Source organism: Ailuropoda melanoleuca, chromosome 2 (assembly GCF_002007445.2).
Source record: "Ailuropoda melanoleuca isolate Jingjing chromosome 2, ASM200744v2, whole genome shotgun sequence".
Taxonomy (NCBI): domain Eukaryota; kingdom Metazoa; phylum Chordata; class Mammalia; order Carnivora; family Ursidae; genus Ailuropoda; species Ailuropoda melanoleuca.
The window spans coordinates 184,434,862-184,450,721 of record NC_048219.1 but is presented as its reverse complement, the minus strand read 5'-3'; the positions used below and the strand labels follow the sequence as shown (position 1 = coordinate 184,450,721).

The window sequence follows — 15,860 nt, the reverse complement described above, 5'->3', positions numbered from 1 at the left end:
TCTTCAGAATCATTCTTGGAACAAGCAAAATAAATGCACTCGTATAGCTCTAGATAAAACAGCTATATTAAACCAAAAAAAGCACTTGTGGGTGATTTTATATTCTAAAATAAGGAAGAAAATAAAGCGCAATTCTAGTTTTAAGGTTTAATATTGTAAAATTAATGCTCTGTGGTTAAAACAGGTTCTTACCTTCCTCCCAGTTCTTTAATTTGATTTCACAGCAAACTAATGGTGCCCCCACTCTGCCAGTGTTGTAGTCCCACACTAAGATGCACATGAAAAGAAGTATTTGATTACAGTCGTGAATGAACAGCCTCATTTTTCTAAATTGCCAAAAATGATGATTTATCCCAAAGCTTTGACATCCCCAGAGAATCTGTAAAGGAGTCACAAACTGGTGAACCCCAAGCTGTGTGGCCCACAAGGAGTTCTGTTTCTTTATTCTGAGTTGGTTACTGACATTTAAAAATCAAGACATTTTACACAGAAGGGTGCAATCTCCAGGATTTCCAGCACAACAACAGCTGTAGCCCCCATCAGATGGGGCGTGCCTACTCCAGCCCCCCCAGTTCCTGCCCTACACCCATCACAGATCTTAACCTCAAGGCCCACTTCACTCACTGAAGCAGCTGCCTGGCTCATGAGTTTGGAGCCCATATCTTAAGGATGATGATCACAATGGTTTACAGCCATTCCACTTTCTTATTAGAACGGACGGCTTTGCAGGGCGAATAGCCTCTCCACTCTCCTCCGTCTGTCACTATTTCAGAGCGAAACCTCCAAAGCCTCCCCGACAGCAGCTTATGCTATCACCCTATTTAAACTCACACACAGGAGTTCAGAAGCCCAAGCTGGAGATTAACTTTCAAGGGAAAAGAACACACCACTACTGAGAATTACTACTGCATTACGTTTCCTCTTCAAAGATCATTCGAGTATCAGAAATAAAAGGCTGGTATTTAATAATTTATAGGTTGTTTTATTTACAACATAAGCTGTAACTGATTGATCACACTCAACGCAAATCTTAACATCAGAAACTACAAGGATCCTCAGAAGAAAGGAACCGTAGATGCACGTATTCAAGATTGCCCTTTTATTTCCTGCAGAACAAGGCTTCGAAGTCGCTTCCAAAATACAGAAAACATAACTGAGAACAGGAAACTACAGAAGTCATGTAAGATAAACCTAACGTAAGAATGGTACACAGGAACGTTCAAGGTAAAAAGGGGGGAAATGATCAGTTAAGAAGTTTAGTATCTGTCAGTATCCAGAAAATACAAGGTAGCTTTTCCCAGTACTGAGAAGCCAAAAACTTTCCTCCATAAAAGGGACACATGAGGCACTCTGGGATTCATCTGGGAACCACTTGGGTAGTGGATCACCTCCTCAATTATGTCACCATGAAAAAGCCTAGAAATGACATTCTCTAAAACTGAATCTGGATTCTCTCTCATTACACAGACCTCCCCCATAAACCACTTCCGAGTTTGAGCTTTAGTAACTGTATGGAACATGTTAATTTTTCTTCATAAAAAGACATTTAATAAGTGATGTAAGAAAATAAATGTATATAATACAGCCGATGCTTGTCACTAAAACTTCTTTTCCAGAAAGCTTAAGCAGCTTTTAAGATGACATATCATAATCTAACATGAAAGACTCCTTTAATTACAGATTAGATGTACCCAAGACCTTCTAAACACTTTATCAGTAATCACCGTACTTAGAATTTACCTTTACTCTCCTACACAAAAACCTTAACCACTTTTATCCTTCATACTGCAGAAAACAACCCATTACCAAAGAATGCCTGGAGTTGCACCCTAGCCCTGTTGGACACACCACTTCGTGGAGAACACCAACCTTCTGTGATTGTTCCCGCACCACAAGATTCAGTCAGTCCATATCCCTGACCAACGGGACAGCAGAAACAGATGTTCATGAATCGCTGTGTGGTTGCAGAAAGTGGAGCACCTCCACACAAGAGAAGCCGAATATTTCCACCTAGCAAGCCTCGGACTTTTCGGAAGATAAACCTAAAAAATAAATAAATAAATAAATAAAAGAGAGAGAGAATCAGAGGATTTGAAGCTGAATGGGATTTTCCAAATCATTCAGACTAATCTCCCAATTGTGATATGTAAGATTTTGAGAGTCAGGCTCACACGCAAGGCCACACAGCCAATTCGAGAGATTCTCTCACCCACTACTTAAATCTAATTTTTTTTGTAAGCTCGACCAAGTAAAGAATGTATGATTTTCTCTTAAGAACTTTTCAAGTTAATATTTGAGTTCAAAATTGTCAAATTTTGTATAGTAATGGCAAACCCATGTTTATGGCCACAGAGTAATACTTTTATATAATTTACATATTAATACTGTGTATCTTTCTAAAATTTAGCATTAAAAGCAATTTTTTTTTTTTTGCTTTTGCTTGCGTCATTAGAAATGTGTATATACTTGGGGCACCTGGGTGGCTCAATGAGTTAAGCGTCCGACTCTTGGTTTCGGGTCAGGGCATGATCTCAGAGTCATGGGGTCATGGAATCGGCCCCTCGTCAGGCTCCGTGCTCAGTGTGGAGTCTGCGTGAGATGATCATTCTCTCTCCCTCTTTACCCCTCCCCCTGCACGTACACACACTCTCTCTTTCAAACAACGTAATTTTTGAAAATGAAATGTGTATATATTTGTACGATCTCTTTTAAAAATTTCACTAGGTTGTTTTTAAAATGTCTGCTAAATTAAAAAAGAAAACAATTCAAACATCTAATTAAAATGTTTTTGAAAATGCACTAAGACTGCTTGCTAATAATCTTCATCAAAAAGGGAGAAGGGTAGGGTTTTTTTTTTTTTAAGTAACTCTGAAAAAGGTGAAGACCAAGCAGCAATCATTTATATATCTAAGAAGTTAATTAAAACAAGGCAGAAAAAATATAAAGTTTCAAAATCTGAAAACTGTATTAATATTCCCATAAAAACGAACCAAATGTTACACTTTGTTTTCCAAATTATTTTATAATTAAATCTACTTACTCTATTAGTACTACAAAAAAAAAAAACAGGTCTGTGGTAAAGCCTATCATTTAACACTTTAAACACAAAACATTTATTCATATTTGGTTGCCATTTTATATTCGTATTGAAATAAATTTAAAAGCAAAGCAAAACTATTCCTCAAAGTAACTAAAATCACATACATGTCCACAGAAAATAAAAGCACACCATTAAACACAGTGAAATTGTAAGTGAAACATTTTTTCAAATAATACTGCAATCTTTTTTAATTGCTCATATTCTTAGGCAAGATGGATTTTTAGAGTCCCTCTGACTTTTTAAAACCAATTATTTAACTATTTCAATTACCTGGGCTAGTAATATGAACAAAATGATTACGTCTCCGAAGAGAGGGGGAGTCAACTGACCTGTCACACAGTGGAGTACCACGGCCTTTGGAAATCTGTTCCATTTTGTAATTATAGGCCAGAATAAACAGATTGCGCTGGAAACTACTCATTTCGTTCACTTTATTCATGACGTTTTTGTAGATCCGATCCATGATTTCCTAGATGTATAAAAATGAGTTAATACAGTCAATAATGCTATCAGCTGCCTTACATATTGTATCTTAACATCAGATACATATTTCTGTCAGCACTGAGACATTTTAGGAGATGTATTCTGTCAGGAACAAACTTTTAAAATAGAGCCACAACTAGCTTAAAAATGGGGTTTCTATAAAAATAATGTTCATAGCACAAATACACCTAGATACTCATGAGTGGGGGGAAAAGAAAGAAGAAGGAAAGCCTTAGGGCAGTAACATTATTCTTATTGATTCTTTACATGGTTTTGCTCATCTTATTTGTTTTGGAAAAACTAAACTCAGTACATAAATGAACAACTATATGAAATGGTTTTTAAAATTCTCATAACCTTATCTTATAAAAATACACGGAGCCACATTCTTTGCTCACAGAAGGACCACGGGGTTAGTTTGGTTGGTTGGTTGTCTTCATGCTGCACTCAGGAAATTTTCCTTCTCTGCACTGCATTTTGCTTGCTAGGTCTATTACTATGAAGTATACTTTAATGACTTGAAATGGTTTTCCCTCTGTAATTTTAAATTTTAGTTTACATGAACTAAAAGTTTACATGAACTAAAAAGTAAAAAACCACACTAAGGAAACTATACACCTACAGAAACTATCAACTCCTGGTTGTTTGTATTTGGAGTAACTATGTAACTTTCCTTGGATGGAGTACTCAGGTATCTGGTAACGATTCCCAACACTTTCAAACAAAATCAGAAGCCACATAACGCTTACACTGAGGAAATAGAAAATCGTTACTGTCCCATTTCTACTCAACTAATTCCCAGGCCTCTGCCCAGTACATTAGGATACATAGGGCTTTTCAGGTAATTCAAAGGTGCACCCACTTCTGTGTCACATTTTTGGCAACTAGGCCAGACTGTTCCTGGGGACTCAGGAGGTAATTACACAATTTGCTTAGAGGAGGAGGAAGTGATATCAAACCTTCCCCCCATCTCCTGCTGGGCTCCAGGTTTCTACTAATAGCAAACGTATCATGAAAATGATCTCAATAAGAAGCGATTTAGGGAAAGGACCTGATAATATCATAGGGGAGCTGAAACTGAGTATTCAGTAAATTTAAAAAAAATAAAATAAACAGAGCTAAAAAAAAAAAAAAAGACTGAATAAATAAATCCCGTAGAGCACAAGGCAATATAATCAGTAAGGAATAAATCCTACATGAACTACCTTGTCAACAGTGTCTTTTCCACTAGCATTTATGCTCTGTAGCAGAGGACAATTCCTTAGTACTCAACAATTAATGGTCAATTCTTACCGGAACAGCTGCCATCAGTGTTGGTTTCAACATGGTCGTATCCCCTTTGCTTCCTTTTTTTATTTTTGAAGACTAGAGAGAGAAAAAGTGATCTATATAAACGGATCCTTATTTTAGAAATTTGGTGGAATTCTTAGACCAAAAAGTATACTATAAATTCATCATTTTCATTTACTTATGGTAAAAAATTTTTTTAAAAACTTGAAAGTAATTATTTTTAAATGATTAACTACCATCCTTACAATATAGTGTCATACAGATACAAAACAACGTTAAAATTTTTAATTGAGTATCTGAAGTCATGGACATTTAGCTTACCTGATCTGCTAGAGTCTGTGGTGAAGAGTAGCCAATGCGACATCCGTGAGAAAGACAGACAAGCTCAGCGCTTAATTCTAAAACGTGGGCCAGAGGCAGATACCCAATGTAAACATCTTCCTCTCTAAAAGAAAAGGAGATATAAAAGCAACTGTCAGGTGTCGGCTCTGCTGGAAGAGACTGCCAAGTGGGCCCGCCCACATGGGGAGAAAGGGAGCGANGGGGGGTTGTGGGGGGTGAGAACTACCACTCAACCTAAAGCCCAGGAGGCAGACACAAAGAAAGAGGCTCTGTCTCCAGTGCTACGTGAAGGCACTCGCTAATTACCAGAGCTACAGGAGCCATGTGCTAAGACAGAAGGAACGGGGGCTGAGGGGCCCAAATAAGAAGGGTTCTTCTCTAGCACAGAGGAAATCATCCAAGGAGGAATGGTCTTTAAAGCTGGTGGGCTCCACAGAAAGTTCCAACAGAATCCACGACGGCTGGCTAGGAATTTCACAAGAGAGATTCCTGTTTTGAAAGTTACTTGGAAATAACAACTCATACTGTACGTATGAAAATGTGTATGTTATGTGTGTGTATGTATTTCAAGAACAGCCCCCACCCCAAAAAATATGAAGGGCAAAGACTAACCCAGGAGACCACTGCTCTTAATTTTTCTGAATCCATTCGTGAGAGAAATCTCTCTCTCCATCCCTAAATTCAGTCCCACAGTACCGGTGCCGAGGGTAATGCTGCACATGAGGCATCGGGAATACCCAAGCACCACCACGGCATCAGTACCTTGGTCATGGAGCGCTGGCCCTCCGGCACCCCTCGCAGGCCCATCCGGCTTCCTCCCCACAGTATGCCCACCCTGCCCCCGTGGCTGCGGGAATTGGTCTTATAAAGCTCAGTAATTACTGGAATCGATGAAGTTACTGGTTCACCTGAATTATAACATGTTTAGGTATAAAATGACTATAGCAGCAATACTATCGACTGATTAAATAAATTAAGGGATTTAAGTCAGATAAAATTTACACTTTTAAAGTAAAAAGAAAATATTAACAATGATATATAAAACTGTATTTTAAACCTTACAACTGAAACTATTTTGTAACTAAAGTCCCTCTTATTTTTTGGAAGAAACAGCCTACAGTAAACAGACTCTGAAAGACTAATTTAGCCACATACAACTAAATGGCACAAACGTTAACCACCAGCACCAACAAGGGACTCCTTCATAGGCAGCGACCATGTGACATACCCCAGTCCTGGAATCCGTTCCGCCATCCCAGTTATGCCGGCAATGATGTTACTGTGGGAGATCATGACACCCTTCGGAAGTCCCGTCGATCCACTCGTATACATGATTACTGCAATATCTAAGGGCCCTGGTTTGCTAAGAGGTTTGTTCTCTGCATTGGAGAAAACACACACACACTTCTGAGAAATATAGTCATATCACGCATTTTTTTCATAATCACGTCTGATAATTCGACAACTATGACCTGTATTCATTCAGAGGTCAACGAAACAGCACATAAGGGACATATGTTCTACTGAGATAGATAAACCATAGATCTATAACGTATAAGAGCTATGAAGAAAAATAAAGACAAGGTGAAATGACAGTAGAAGATATTTAGATGGAAAAGTCAAGAAATGCTTTTCTGGCATGTTGGTATTTTAGTAAAAACCTGAATACAGTGAGGCAGGGGGCCATGGAAACCCTGGAATTGAGAAAAGATCATCGCAAGTAGAGAATCAGCGAGAGCAAAGGCCCTGACGTAGCAGCCAGAACCATATCATGCAAGGCCTTCGAGGCCACGATAAAGACTCTGGTGGATTTCACCTGGGGTAGAAAGCAATGTTGTTTTGAACAAGGGCTTGTCATCACCAGTGACGAGGGTCACTTTGGCTGCTACGTGGCTGCCTAACTTAGTTCCGGAAGAAAGGCAGTAGAGAGACAAAAGGCTACTCCAGCAATTCCACTGTGAAATAAGGGTGGTTGGGCTCGGGTACTTAGACACTTGCTAAAAACTTCTCTCCTCACAGTGGCAAAGTGGACTTGGCTACAGTCCGAAACCTGGATTCAAAGACAGTGTCCTCCATTTGCACAAGCCCAAGGGCCGCAGCCCACATCTTAGAGGTGACACAGCAGAAGGCAAAGAGAAGTGGGTCAGGGCTGGCATCCCATGAATTAATGCTGGACCTCCCCTAAGTGTGGACTTCTCAAGTAAGTGGGGGAAACAATTTTAAACGTGCTGCTGAGCGAACCCTTCCTTTCCTACATGCACAGATATATTTCATGACAACGGTCTTCATTCCAGTCCTTACTTCCTAGGCTGCCATTCACCCCTTCATCCCACAGCACCATCTCCACCACCTGCTAGAAACTGCTCTGAGGCCGGCCTCCTGCAAGCCCCGTGTCATAGACTCCCGCAGGGTACCTGCTCTTGCTGCCGACGCCGGCCTGGCTGAGAGGCTCCTTCATGTGGCTTCCGTGGAGCACACACGGAGTGCCTCCCTCCTTCCTCTGACCACTCAGTTGCTTCTGGAGGCACCGCTTTCTGTGGGTGACCTCACCTCCTTCCATAGCTATACTTAAAAACGAACTTCTAGCTTCTCAATCTCTAACTCCAAACTTAACTCCAGAGTATATGCCCCTGCCCATTAAATACCCACATCTGAATGTCCCAGTAGCACTTAAAATTCCACATGCCCAACATCAACGTCAGCAGAACCCCATTCCCATTCCCGAGCCGAGAGCTTACATCTAATTAGTCACTGAGTCTCCAACTATCTTAGCAGCTTCCCAGCATCCTAGCAGCTTCAATACCCGTATGCTTTCTAGCATTTTCTGGCACTTATTTCATATTTCAGAGTAGGAACTTCTGGCATCACCGTGCCTAATTGTTCGGGTGTAGGATAAAAAGATGTTCCCTCTGGAAAAGGCAGAGGTGGAGCCAGGCGTAAAGGAGGGGATCTAGGTTTAGCCACTCCAGCTATCTGTTCAGACTTACAGATAATCCACATAGGACTAGTTTAATGACATTATTTAGAAAACTAGCTTTAAACCACTGAAAACTATCACAAAAGAAAAACAGGAAGCCTGTATAATGTAAAAGGTATTTGAAATTTCAAATAACTACTACTTTTAGAACAATAAATTAATGTGTGTATTCTTCTTAAACCCTACTTTAAAGGGCAAATGAAGTATACCTAGAGTGACCTTACTCCCCAAAGTGATGGTCTTGAAAGTGGTTTGTCCCTGATCTGACTTCAGGATGTGGACAACTCTGGAGAACACGGGTCACCGCAGAACCAGAAGGACCTGGGAAAGCCGTACCTGTGCTGGCCTTGGCTCCCAGGGCCTGCACCGCAGCCATGGTGTGCACGATGACGCCCTTGGGGAACTCAGACCACGTTGGCGGCTTACCGTCCACAGTGATGATGTGCCGCAGGCGCGGGACTAACGAAACTATATCCTGAAAAACACAAGCGTTCGTTACGTTCTTCGTCGCTGTTCTTCAGGAAACAGCTCAGCAAACAGTCCAGGACACAGGAAAAGTCGTTCACCATAACCCGTGAATGATTAATTTCTTGCCTCCAAAAAAAAGTGAGGGGGTGCACTAGTATGAATACCACTCCTTTCAGATGGAGAAATACTGGTCGGAAATTTAAATTGCTGTTTTATAGCATTCGATTTATTGTGCGTGCCCCTGTTCTTTGGTAAAATCCTTATCAGCAATGTCACTTTCTTACAAAACAGGCATATAAACACAGACTGCCTGAACTACAGAGCAGCCACAAGTCCTACCTGTTTTTAAGAGGCTCATAAAGATATGGGGGGAGGGGGAGGAATTCACTTACAAATTAGGATATAAAAAAACTCCAGTAAATACTACTGTTTTCACAGGGAGTCATCTAGGGACTTTCAAAACCTTTCTCCAACGGTTTCATAAAGTCTCTTTTTTCCCTTTAAAAAATTCTAAAAACTCATAATGACTCAATGCTCCAAAAATAAATGGATTACTACTCCAGAAACAACCCTTCGAAGTTATAAATTTACTGAAAATAGACTAGAAAACAAATGAGTATAGATAATCCCTTCACCTTAGATGGGCATACAATGTTAACAATCTGTAACTCTCTGCCCTACTTATACATAAATATGCATGAAATCTACTTTTTCTTTTCTAAAAGAAAGGAAGAAAGTACAATATTCCTGAAAGTTTACAAAGATATTCAGGATTTTAAAGATCATAAAAGTATCAATATTAGAGTACATGACACTGAAAATTCTGAAGTACTGGACAGTTGTAAAATAACCACAGTCCTCACCTTCAACTTTGTTTGCAAGAGTTCTTTACTAGTAATGATGTTGGTCACCTCTGTTTCATTCAATCCATGAACGATAGCTGGACCTCCTAGAGTAGCATACAACGTAACAACTACAGGGAAAAGAAGGGCAAGTCAAGTATTTGCACATTTTGCAGAGGGACTAAATGTAACTGAGGTCTCTGAAAGTGGTCATGAATCCTAACGGTCTACTGAACCCTAAATTGTCAGATCCATAGTTTATTATGTAACTGTGCTATGATTACCTAAATTGTCTCAATATACTAGTAAACGTTATACCCACTCACTCTCACCCTTTCCTAATTTCCCCCAAGATTGCCAATATTTTACAACAAAATCTTTAAGTTTTATTTCACCTACAGACATTACTCTGGGATGGCACAATGGAAGGAATTATGTCTGACTCCTAAAATGTTCTTTTTTAGGACTTCACTGTTAACTACTTGGTACTAAGATATGAGAAAGAACATACACCAGTAAGAATGCACTGAACGTCAGGCGTAGGGTGTAGTATGTTACACATACTATAAAAGGAACGGGTGGCAGCACTGCTTATTCCAGCAGAAAACTCAAGAAAAACATTCTTAGCCATGTTGAAATTTAATAATAATAATCATCATCATCATCATCATATGGACTTTTATTTGCTTGCTGCCTAACTCACAGAAGTCAGACTTCAAGTGACTTTAAGGGGTGATCATTATTTTGAGGCTTCCCCGAAAGAAGCAAACTGTAAGCCCACAAATATGAAAACAAAAAGGCTTAACAAAAAGATTAAAAAAAGTTTAAAAAACCAGCAGAGGCACTGACAGCAAGAAATCTGGTAAAAGTATCTCTTCGATTCCATCTGAAAGGTGAGACAATGTCCACACTTCACGTCCCATTTTGGCACCAACGTCTGTGAACAAGCTTCCAGAACTACCTCACAGACGGGGCATCCAGACTGCCACTTAAGTAACTACAGTATGAAAGGTCCCTGTCATTTCACCTGGCTCGTGGCTCCCAGCAGTGCAGTTTTTAGAGGTCAACTGTTGCCACCAACAGAAGTGGGGGTGAAGTGACACTAACTTCACCAGAGGATTCCTGAGAGAATCAGCAGTGCCATCAGACCCGCAGGCCTCGTCAGCAAGGCCCCCAGGCCCCCGGGCCCCCAGGAATAGGTTCCAGTCCCCCAACTACACCGACCACACAATCTGTTCCACAACTGGTTCCATTTGCAAAGCAGACCTCAAACTCGAAGTTCTAACAGAACGCTCCTGATGAGACTCAAGGTGGCAATTAACTTCAGAATATAATTTCTAAAGAGTGAAATACTTATAACAAACAGCATCCTCTCCCCCACACAGAAGATCAGAAAGCCACGTACGCTGGAAATTATACATAAAGCACGCCTGCGCGGCAATCATCCATTCGGCTCTGGTTTCACAGAAGATGGCGATGTTGGTCTTTGGTTTCTGACCCAACATCTGTAAACCATTTCCAAAATTAAAAGCTTTCACGAAGACATCATCATAGGACAGCCAATTATAGTTTCCGAGAATAACCTGATAAAATAAACACAAAACATACAAATACCTTTTAATATAACCAAAGTATTATTTTCTAGAAAGAAGCCAAGATATGTTCCAAGTTTTATGACAAGCCAGTTATGTTTGCATGTATGTAATTTAACTATATTTTCCTGAAAAAAGCTAGAAAGTGAATTTCAAATGAAAAAAATCTATTTTGAAATTAGCTATTTAGTGCTTTTTTAATGACAAATCTTAGGCTAAGTCTTTAACTGTAATGAGGGGGGTTATTTTCAAAAATCTTCAGAGTCTGACAGGATTTTAAAGGTCAGTTTTGTCGTCAAAAGCCCATATACTGATAATTCATTTATACATCGTTTAGAGGTTAGCTTAAAATTTAGCCTAGTATCAAGTACTAATGATACCAAAAATTTACTTTCCCTCTGTTTATGAATTCCCAGATTTCAAAATCAACTGGTACAATATGATTTTACAAACAGAAACTGGCCAGACCCAAGATAACAGACATATTTATGGCTGCTCAATTTGAACTCTCTCCCCGTACTGCGCTCTGAACAAGTCTCTACGCAACCAGGACTAGTTTTATTAATCATCAAAGTCTTTCCATTGAAGCCATAAATGCCCACTGGCACCACTGGGCTTTCAACATTTCGCTTGTGCTTACCAGAAGCACAGGTAACATTAAGTCTTCATTAGTAATAACCCTCTTTTAAACTGGTTAACTTATTTTTCTTTAGGAATTTTCTCCAACTTAGACCATAAATCCCCAATTATGTACAGACTGGATAAAAGCTCCCCGCTCTCCAAATACATACAAATAGTTTCCAAACACAGCTGTTTCACTCATATGTCTCACACACCTTAAAACCAGCTAGCCACATTCATTTCCAAAAATGCATCCAACATTTCAAGAGAGTTCTAGAAATAAGAGATTGAGTGAAGATAGAAATGGGAGGAAAAGGATAAATACTGCCCTCTAGTGTCCTATTCTATAATGGATTTAGGGAATAAATTCTTTGACAGATAAGGCAACTGGATTTAAAATACTTATTTAACTTCACTGATCCCAACATCTCTCACCTTGCTCTGCACCCTCATGAAATGCTCAGCACGGGGAGCTCCAATGACTTCAAAAGGAGCTCTGTGGCGGTTGAGAAGACAGATGAAAATTTGGACAGAAGGTACACGAACTGGATTACAATTATTAAGAATTTTACACTCCAAAGATTAGCATGAGCTACCTCTTAGATTCTAGAATCTAAATGATGCGCTTTTAAGTTTCAGAGAATGTATACATACTGAAAGGTATTATCTACATAATTCAAGCCTTTAAATCCATATGATAGGGCCACCATGTGGCAAAGAAATGAAACCATGAGTTTAATTCAAGTGTAACTGAACTGAATTTCACTTAATTCTTTAAACCACTGAATCTCCTAGTAGTCGTCTTTCCCCATAAAGACTACATTTCGAGGCACCTAGCTACACCATAATTTTGACTTTTGCTGGAAAAAATTCCCAATTCTAACTCTGTCCCCATGGTTAGCTAAAACCTAAGATTAAACTCATTTATTTATTCCCTGCCCATACTGCTGAAGAACATAACCTCATTCTATTCAGGGTCACGGATCTCACCACGCAGCAATCCTATGACTTCCTGGTCTATTCATCTTCTCACCCTCTGAAATGGCAAATTGAAAGCTCCTCTCTACTCAAATATCCTCCACCCCCTCCCTCCCACCCCCCTCCCCCCTATTCAGGTGATAAGGTTATAATACTGTCTTATACATCACTGAGAAATTAGAAATTCAACGGAAATGCCCTTATCTTCTCAGCACCAAGTTTAATGACCTACAAACATCTGCACTCCTGTTCTCTGCAGTCCCCCTCATGGTATTACAATGGTTGAAGTGCCCTAACAAAAGCCAAACTTACAAGCACTTCCCAAATTTCTATCTCCAGCCACCTCTACTTGCACACCCAAGCTCAAAAACCTTAAGCTTGGCCGACAAAGCCCTAAGGGACCTAGCCGTGCCAGTGTCTCCCATCAAACCCTCTTCCACAGGCTCACCTATCCTAACTCATTACTTCCTGTAAATACAACTATGTCCTTTCTGTCCTTCTAACAGGTTGGGCCAGGGTAGGAACTAGGATGACGCAAGAAAGGTGCCATGGCATAAAATTTAGAGAGGTACTCACTCTCAGGGTCTGAATACCTTCTTCAATTCTGTACTCCAAATGCCTCACCCACCTGGGCTCATTCCAGTTTTACAGCCAGTGGGCACACACCCAGTCCCACTGCACAGAACGTTCATTACCCAGATCTTTGCAAAGCTGGCTCCTCTGTTGTTCAGGCCTCCACTTAGCCAAAACCTAACGACAGAGGCTACCCCTGATCTCCGATCAGCTTTATGTCTTCATAGCAGTTTTTAATCTGTTAACTTATTGTCTCTCTTCCTCCCACACAAATGTAAGACCCGTAAGAAGAGTAACCTGTGTGTCCTCTTCATTACTGTCTCCCTAGTGCCTAAAACAAAGCACCCGGCATACAGTCGGCGCTCAGTAATTATTTGCTATACATGTGGAATGGACAGTGTAATTAAACACAGTTTCAATTCACTCTGGGCCATGAGGGAGTGTTCTAACCCCTCTCTCCTCCAGGAGCCTCATTTTTTAAAAGATTGCTTGAAAAAAAATCCACATCCATCTAATCATTTAACCTCTAGAGCTACTTCTGTCCCCGTCTCCATTTCACTGCACACATCCTTTGCCTACCACCTCTCAAATACTCTCACCCATGAGACCCAAGCATGTTCAATTCTTCCGACTCTGCGTCAGGCAAGGGAATGACTAGAGCGGCTATGGAAATGCGGACTGTGGGGCCTCTGGGCAGCTTCCTCATTTGCAGAGGTTGGGGGAGAGTTAAGATTGGCCCTATGTTCACTTCTGTGTCTCACATTTAATTGGCTGTATTTTTATTCTAGGACAGGTGTGACATACACGGGTAAACATCAATGTTATCATTCAGACCACCACTGCCGGGGACAGAGGAACTTAATCATTTACTTTGTTCAGGAACAGATGAAATTAGATGCTTTGATGATGCTAATGATGAGGGCCTCTTATCTCAGAAGATAAACTATAAAAATAAAACGGAGATAACACACAGAACATTCTGTAAAATAAAAGCACACAAATACTTCACCATTTGGGACCCTGAAGAAGGAGACAATCGAATAAAGATCAAGTTTTCAGGTAGCTGAGGGTTTAACCAGTCCAAGTACCAGGACGTTTCTTTTCCTTTAGCCACTTAGACCAGAAATACGTCCAATTACACACCTCCCTGCCTTCTTCGACAAAGTACACCCGGCTTCACTGACCCTTTGTCTCTGCAAATGAAGATTATGACAATTAACTGTGAGGGAGGCAGGGGGTGAACTCTTCAGCAGGTCTGGACGGCTGGTGGGGGTCGTGGGGTGGCTACCCTTTGCCCATGTTCACTCTGTGCTAAGCTTCTGAGACTCGCGCAGTAACTCTGAAGACAGAGTTACCCTTACTGCCCCTACTCTACAGATGAGAATACTGAGGCATCGAGAGACAGGGAGAACTTGCTCAAAAATCAGCCTAAGTGACTGACAGGACTAGAATACGAATCCCGGCAGACTCATTCCGGAATCTAAGCATAAATCACAAGGCTCCGACCGCACCACAGAAAGGAGACGGGGTGTTACTGGGCAGATGAGGAGGGGAGGGTGGCCTGATAACACCCGTAAAGGACCCTTTCAACTGCCCTGTGTGAGCGGATGATAATGGGGGCGAGAGTGGAAGTAGAAAACCTGGTAGAAAGAGTACAGGAAAGGGGCTCTAAGGAAAAAAACTCAGACTCCTGGTAAAAAAAAAAAACAAACCATGTGGTACATGGTAGTGCCTTCAGCAAACAGAGGCTGACCAGGAGAGGAACAAGTATGGAAAGCAAAACCGAAGTTTTGGCTGGGGAGAGTACTACAATAAACCAGAACACAAGCCCTGGCCGACAGACTGACCACTGGTTTTCATATAAATTACAATGTAAATGTCCTAACTAGTCAGAAAATAAGTATCATACACACATGCTTATAGATTTTTAAAAATACGACTCTGGAGCAGAAAGTAACACAAAAGTAGGCACTAAGAAGTGGAAAAGAAAGCTAAGTCAATTCCCAAGAACAGAAATGAGTATTTCTATTACCGTTCTGGATTAATTTAGAAGGAATGTCACAGTGAAATCCTCTTTGAAGCACTGTGATTATATAATCCCTCCTATTTTCTTCCCTCTAATGTGTGTAAAATATGTAAGAAAAAGAATTTAAAGTGTTTCTGGCAGTTACTAAATGTTAGAACCAGCCTTGTGCTCCCTTCTGTTTCACTGTAAACTTATTTTTATTCTTTGCAACCTTGTTCTATTTCAGGTACATGTATCTTAAAGATCTCTGAACACCAATCCTTCACTGTTCTTCATTTCCAGAGACCTCAGTACAATGCATTCGCAGCTGGGAAGGCTGGCATCAGGGGCTGCTGACACACGTTCCTGGTGCTTAGCTCTGCTGTAGTTGTTTCATAAGCCGTAGGAAACGAGAAAAGTTTGCCCAGGCTCAGGAACATGGCGGCCTCTGCTTCCCTGCCTCCCTGTGTTGGTGAAGCTGATAGCCACACTATCTTGGGCTTATCTACAGCAGATTCACCACTGTCTTTTCCTCTGCTTATCTTCCCTCGGGAGCTCAAAACAGACTGGTAAGTTACAAGATGAAAAC

General features: G+C 40.6%; 1 protein-coding gene across 3 annotated transcripts in view; it reads right to left on the bottom strand.

The window, feature by feature from the left end:
- Positions 1-15,860, bottom strand: part of ACSL3 (acyl-CoA synthetase long chain family member 3) — a 79,607-nt gene that overhangs the window by 10,337 nt on the left and 53,410 nt on the right. For all 3 annotated transcript variants that reach the window (XM_034655263.1, XM_034655265.1, XM_034655264.1), the window contains 9 exons: positions 10,908-11,085; positions 9,524-9,633; positions 8,529-8,667; positions 6,444-6,594; positions 5,195-5,318; positions 4,877-4,948; positions 3,430-3,569; positions 1,870-2,042; positions 193-267 (listed from right to left, as the gene is read on the bottom strand). In XM_034655263.1, the coding sequence (XP_034511154.1) occupies positions 193-267; positions 1,870-2,042; positions 3,430-3,569; positions 4,877-4,948; positions 5,195-5,318; positions 6,444-6,594; positions 8,529-8,667; positions 9,524-9,633; positions 10,908-11,085 (1,162 nt within the window). The remainder of the gene's footprint in view (positions 1-192; positions 268-1,869; positions 2,043-3,429; positions 3,570-4,876; positions 4,949-5,194; positions 5,319-6,443; positions 6,595-8,528; positions 8,668-9,523; positions 9,634-10,907; positions 11,086-15,860) is intronic.